This window comes from Triticum dicoccoides, chromosome 1B (genome assembly GCF_002162155.2).
Source record: "Triticum dicoccoides isolate Atlit2015 ecotype Zavitan chromosome 1B, WEW_v2.0, whole genome shotgun sequence".
Classification (NCBI taxonomy): Eukaryota; Viridiplantae; Streptophyta; class Magnoliopsida; order Poales; family Poaceae; genus Triticum; species Triticum dicoccoides.
In genome coordinates, this window is record NC_041381.1 from 61650646 (window position 1) to 61656766 (window position 6121).

Genomic DNA, 6121 nt, shown 5'->3' on the forward strand with positions numbered 1-6121 from the left:
TGTATGTGTATCATGATGACAGTTCTATGTGCTAAAGATTCTTCTATAAAGCCTGTACAAATACAAAACAAATATGCAAAAAAAAACAAAAAAACTACTTAAATTAACAGTAGCGAGTGTATAAAAGTTAGCAGCAGCGCCGCGATAGCAGTAGCGCATCCAGGAAAAGCACGCTAGAGCTACTAGCAGTAGCGAGCTTCCGCTAACCGCGCTGCTGCTACACTTTTGTAGCAGTAGCGCCGGTGAGCACGCGCTACTACTATGTGTTAGCTGTAGCGCCTTATTACACTACTAGAAACAGGGAATTTGCCATCAGCCAGCTCTTTGCCATCAGCCAGCTGATGGCAAAGAACGTCTTTGCCATCTGCTTATAAAAAACATATGGCAAAAAACTGACAGACAGCAAAGAACATGGTTGCCATCAGCCAATTTTTTGCCATCTACCAGTGGATGGCAAATAATCTTTGCCATCTGCCAGTGGATGACAAATAATCTGTGCCATCTGCCAGTTGATGGCAAAGAGGTTAGCAAATCTTGTGCCCGTCAAAAATGTAACGGCATACCAGCCCCACCTCTTTGCCATCTGCCAGCAGATGGCAAAGATTCTTTCTCCTTCCTAAAAATTAAAGAAAAGACTATCTCTCTCCTTCCTAAAAAAAAGCAAAGAGTGAAAAATTAAAGAAAAGAAAACCCCCAGCCACCCCGAATCAGTCCCACTCCCGTGCGTGCTGGATAGCTAGGGTTCCCCGCCACCCTCACCGGTCGCCGCCGCCCTCACCGGTCGCCGCCGCCGCCCTCACCGGTCGCCGCCGCCGCCCTCACCGGTCGCCGCCGCCGTCGGTCTGCCCTACATGGCCGGAGGATAGGCCATCCCGCCGGTCCATTCCCGCCCCACCGCGAGGGAGGAGACCACCCCGGCGACCTCCCCCCGTCCCCACCGCCGCCGCCGCTCATCCCGGTCCCGTCCTCCTCCCCCGCCTCGCCGCCTCGCCGCGGCGTCCGTCCACCGCCGGCCGGCGAAGTCCCGGGCTCCGATTCGCGAAAAGGTACGAGCTTTCGGCCCGCCGGCCAATCCCCCCGTGTTTCCGGCCGCGCCGCCCAGATCCGCCCCCGCCAGCCCCCGCGGTGCCGGCCGATCTGGCGGGGAATTTCAGTTTCTTTTTTTGGTCGTCTGCTGATTACGCTCCGGGTGTTCCGACTCCAGGGGTGCTGAAGTTTGTTCCGGCGCCGTGGGATGAGCGAGGATGGCGCCTAGGGACAGCAAGGAGATGCTGCAGCGGGCCGCCGAGTCCGCCATCCGCTCCATCGGCCTCGGCTACGACGTCGCCGCCGACGTCCGGCTCAAGTTCTGCAAGCAGCGCGGCTCGCCCGACCCCTCGCTCATCGAGCTCGACCGCGATGGGATCCAGGACATCGTGCTCCCCGGCAGCCTCACCACCGTCGCCGGCGTGCCCAAGTCCATCAAGTGCGACAAGGTGGAGCGGATGCGGTTCCGGTCCGATGTCCTGTCGTTCCAGCAGGTATGGTTTCTTGCATGCCTATGCCTACTCCAGAACAAGGAAGATGACACAAATGGACATAAGTCTATTTACCATTTCAGAATCATCTATTCTTAGTAACTACTAGCACTTTTAAGAGTAAAATTCTTCCTATTCCTTCGATTACGTACTGATTTTTGCCCTTCAAGAATGTATATAGGCACCAAACACTTTGAGGCCCGTAGAGATATGTATTCTGCCACTTCCAGGCAGAATAATTTTCCTGTGTGAGTAATGCGAGGTGTATGTGGATAATGTTTTGGTCGTTACCAGATTAGAAGGTTGTCAATTATCAGGTTAGATATTTCGAAGAAAGTTGGAAACTCTGGAATTGTAGTCTTCTGTCCAGGTTGCTGGCAGCATACCTTGGATTAGGGACTGATTTTTGCCATTTCAGAAACATATAGAAGCACCGAACAGTTGAGGCCTGCATAGATGTATTCAGCCAGAAAAAAATGTTTTCCAGTTTGAGTAATGCTAATGGAGGCGTACATAGATAATGTTTTGGTTGTTAACTTATTATAAGGTCCAAAATTATCAGGTTAGACATTTAGAAGAAACTACGGGATCGTATGCTTCTACCAGTTTGCTAGCACCAGCAGGATGCATTTTTGGCATGCAGCATGCTCTAGCCAATAGCTCCTTTCTCAGAAACATGCAACCTTCCCTGTCAGGTCAGGAGAGCAACAACGCACATGCAGCACAGATTTGTGCGTCTTCTCCATGCAATCTTGTTTACTTAATCTTCAGCCTGGGCCATCTCTGTCACCAACGCCTACAGCCTGGGTATGAACCTCTCTTCTCTACTTCATCTTTACTGAATGTGCGTATTCTCTGAACCACTTATTCTTTGTCTACTGAATTTTAGTGAATGTGAGATGTACTCCTGTAAACTGAGATGTGCTTTTGTAAAGTGTGTTGTCAACTTGTGGATTTTAGTGATTGTGAGTGAAAGTTACTCCACAATGTGAGTAAAAATGTTGAGCTCCTCTCATTCTTTTCCCCAATTCAGTATTGTTGTGTAGAAATTGATTCAAAAATTCAGTACTCCTAGGCCAAGAGAGAGATCATGTTAAAAATTCAGTTAAGCAGGCATGGTAAAATTGAGTTGGAAAATCAAAATAAGTGAATGGATACTGCTTGAGTTGGAAAATCAGTGTAAATCTACTGTAAAAATTCAGTACTCCTACACTTAGAGATTATGTTAAAAATTCAGTTAAGCAGGCATGGTACTCTTATTTTGGAGTAAAAATTCAGTTTAAAAGTCAGTTAAAAGTCCAGTTTTAGAGCTTGGCTCCTGATCTGACTATAAAGTGTACTGCAAGCTTATTGCTAGCAAGTTTAAAATTCAGTAAACACATGATTCAGTGCACACTTAATACACATGACCTGCTTGTGCTTGTGACTGACTTGGACACATGATTCAGACACACATGTATTCAGACACACATAGCAGGTCTGAAACTCCTAGGAAATCATTTGCATATTGTCAACCTACTGTGAAATGAGTAATAGCTGCATCTTCCAGGATAGTATGTGGGCCTCCTAATTAGTTGTAAACCAAAGCACTTAGACATTTTCAATCATGAGTAAATCAGAAACTAGTCTCAGCTTGAGTATTGATCTTGTGCATTTTCCTTTCTTTTCAGTGAACTAGTCTCAGCTTGAGTCCTGGTCTACTGTAACTTTTCTTTAAAAATTGTTTAATTGACAAATCATTTTAAATGGTGTGCCCAGGTTTCAGTGAACTAGTCTCAGCTTGAAATTTGGTTCAGTTAACTCCATACAAGGGTCTCTTTTTGGTTAACAGTTTGGAGTATAGATTAACTGAAACCTGACATTTTAACTGAATTTTACCTTCTTCCTTCCTTAGGAACATGAGCTCTGGCGGCAACACAAAGAATTCAGTAAACACTATTTTTGCAGAATTGTTGTTGTCAGTTAACTGAAACTACAGCACATTCCAATCAATTGGCTGCAGTAAAGAACTGAAGAGATGGTATGATAACAACTGCTCTATTTGTTCTATCTAATCTGTTCTTTTCTATTTAAGAAAAATATAAGCATGCATTTACCAGTAGGCGAGATCATCTAGCTAATTTGTAGTGTTATTATTGTCTAAATAGGAACATTTTACCTCATTAAAAGTACAGCCATCTCCAAAACTACAACACATTTAGCTACTGAACATTTACCTGGTGAGATGTTTAGTCATGCATCCTAATTCAGACGCTGTTGTGTGTTTAAGTAATCTGTCAGAAGTGTTTATTTCCACGCATGCATTATCAAATTGGCTGTGAGCTGTAAGGTGGAATGCTTAGTATTTTTTCTCATACAGGAAACTTGCTCAGTTCAATTAATTCAGCTCCAATGGCGGTATCTGTAAGACATGGAAGTGTGCAATTTTTCTGTATGTGCTCTCATATTTTTGCTCATGCATGCTTTTTTCAGTTAGTTTTTCCCACATTTTGGAAAGAACCATGCACAAAGGAAACAAACACTTCATCTGATGGTGTACCTTCTTAAGCTAGCAGTACTCTGATGGAGTACCTTCTTCAGAGGGCAAATAGCACCTGCAGCAGCAGTCACGGCGGCAGTCAACAGCAACAACAGAGGAGCAGTAGCATCAACATGAATCAACAACAGCAGCACAGGCAGAGGAGCAGTAGCATCAACACGGGAAGAGGAGCAGGAGCAGCACGGGAGCTCCACCGGCGGCAGGGGAGAAACAGAGGAGAAACAAGATGCAGCAGCACGGGCTAGCACCACAGGCGGGCACGCAGGCAGAGAAGGAGCACCACAGCGGCGCGTGGGAGCTCGATGAGGACTCGCGGGAGACCACGGAGGACGCGTGCGAGCTGCTGTCCACGACGGATCGTGGAGGCCGGCTCCGGCAATGCCCATAGGATCGCGGTGGCGCACGGGAGGCAGCTCAAGGTGGACTCGCGGGAGCACGAGGAGGACTCGCGGGAGCTCGAGTACGATGAGAGGGAGCTCCTGCTCCACCAGATCGTGGTGGCAAATTCCAACGACACCCGCAGGTAATCGCCGCGGGAGGGGATCACGGCGGCGCAGGTTTGGGCGGCGGCGGCGGAGCAAGTACTTGGTGACGGCGGCGGCGGAGCAAGTACTTGGTGACGGCGGCGGCGTTGAAGGTACGTGGTGACGGAGGCGGAACACTTCCTGGTGGGTGGCAATCACGCAGCTTGGCGGCGCCGGCCCCTGGAGACGCATGGGCGACGACGGAGGAAGACGACGGGGGTGGAGGGACTTGTTTGTGATTGTTTTGAAACTATGAGGGCTTTTTTATAAAATTGGCAATGATCTATGCCTGCGACATGTTTTTCGGGACGGAGGGAGTACTAATTACAACACATATACTTATTTTAAAGAAGAAATTGTTCAACTAAGGTGTTTGCCACTTAATAATGCCGCATCCTATCTATTCGGTGCCTATATGGATATACCTACACAATATCTTTAACAATCCCAATTACTGAATATTTTCATTTCTTATGAAATAGCATATGTTGACCCGGATAATCAAGACTTAACCATGCCTAAGTTACTCCATTGAAGATTGAACAATATCTTTAACCATGATCTAGTGTTGTTTATTTTGCAGCATAGGGAAGTTCTTTCTACAGGACAGAAATTTGTGGTGCATAATAATCTTCTTCTTCTAGTCTTCTTCTTCTAACTTTCTTCTTTCCCATTTTGTAGATTTGCTTCAGATCACGGAAGCTTGGGTTGATGGAGTGCTTGTCTTTAGTTTTTGTTTTGACTTTGTGAAACTTGCTACCCATGATGAAACTGTGTAATATTGATGAAACTATGTATATGTATGGATGAAACTTGCTACTATTGGTAACATGTGTTGGATATGTGTTCAATATATATGTGTTCATGACTATTGGTAACATGTGTTGAATATGCTATATTGGTCATATAAATATTTTTGTATTTGATTTTCTGTGAAAATGAATTGATATAAGAAAAAACAAAATTAAATGGGGCAATATAGGCACTTTGCCATCCGCTGGCAGATGGCAAAGAGCTTTGCCATCAGCTGGCAGATGGCAAAGAGGCCACGTGTCATCTACATGTAAAATTTGGGCCTTTTGCCATCTGCCAGCAGATGGCAAAGCATGCAACCTTTGCCATCTGCTGGCAGACGGCAAAGAGTCTGAAGCCTTTGCCATCTGCTGGCAGACGGCAAAGTATGCCGTTAGCCTTCTAACGGGGCTAACCCCGTTAAGAGGCTTTGCCATCTGCCAGCAGATGGCAAAGCCACAGGCTCTTTGCCATCAGCCAGCAGATGACAAAGAAGCCTTTACCGGCAGGGTTTCAGACAAACTGTTTGCCATCTGCTGGCAGATGGCAAAGCCTTTGCCATCCGCCGACCATGCACTTTGCCATCTGCCATGGCAGATGGCAAAGTGCCAGATTCCAGTAGTGTTAGTAGCGCCGCTCCCCGCGCTACTAATACACCTAAAACCCGCGCTGCTGCTAGCCTTTTCCCTAGTAGTGTATCCATGAATTTCCGTCGAAACCCGACACCCCCGGGCACCCGGACCTCAACC

At 46.7% G+C, this 6121-nt stretch overlaps 1 protein-coding gene across 3 annotated transcripts; it reads left to right on the forward strand.

Moving 5' to 3' along the window:
- The first annotated feature begins 741 nt into the window (after positions 1-741).
- Positions 742-5311, forward strand: LOC119319030 (MACPF domain-containing protein At4g24290-like). 3 transcript variants are annotated; one of them, XR_005154324.1, is made up of 5 exons: positions 744-1046; positions 1205-1520; positions 2213-2324; positions 3412-3537; positions 5262-5311. XR_005154324.1 is itself a non-coding variant. In XM_037593551.1 (4 exons), exons 2-3 carry the CDS (start codon positions 1245-1247, stop codon positions 2279-2281), a joined length of 345 nt encoding a protein of 114 aa, XP_037449448.1. In that variant the 5' UTR covers positions 744-1046; positions 1205-1244; the 3' UTR covers positions 2282-2324; positions 3412-4944. The 3 variants fall into 3 exon arrangements, 2 of the variants coding, with proteins under 2 accessions (XP_037449454.1, XP_037449448.1); XM_037593551.1 differs by lacking the exon at positions 5262-5311 and having other exon boundaries at positions 3412-4944; XM_037593557.1 differs by lacking the exon at positions 5262-5311 and having other exon boundaries at positions 742-1046; positions 2213-4944.
- The last annotated feature ends 810 nt before the right edge of the window (positions 5312-6121 follow it).

Excerpts from the sequence above, each read along its gene's own strand:
- LOC119319030 (XM_037593557.1), top strand. The coding sequence starts at position 1,245 with ATGGCGCCTAGGGACAGCAAGGAGATGCTGCAGCGGGCCGCCGAGTCC. Across the intron at positions 1,521-2,212 it reads ATGTCCTGTCGTTCCAGCAG|GTCAGGAGAGCAACAACGCA; the intron begins GTATGGTTTCTT and ends CTTCCCTGTCAG.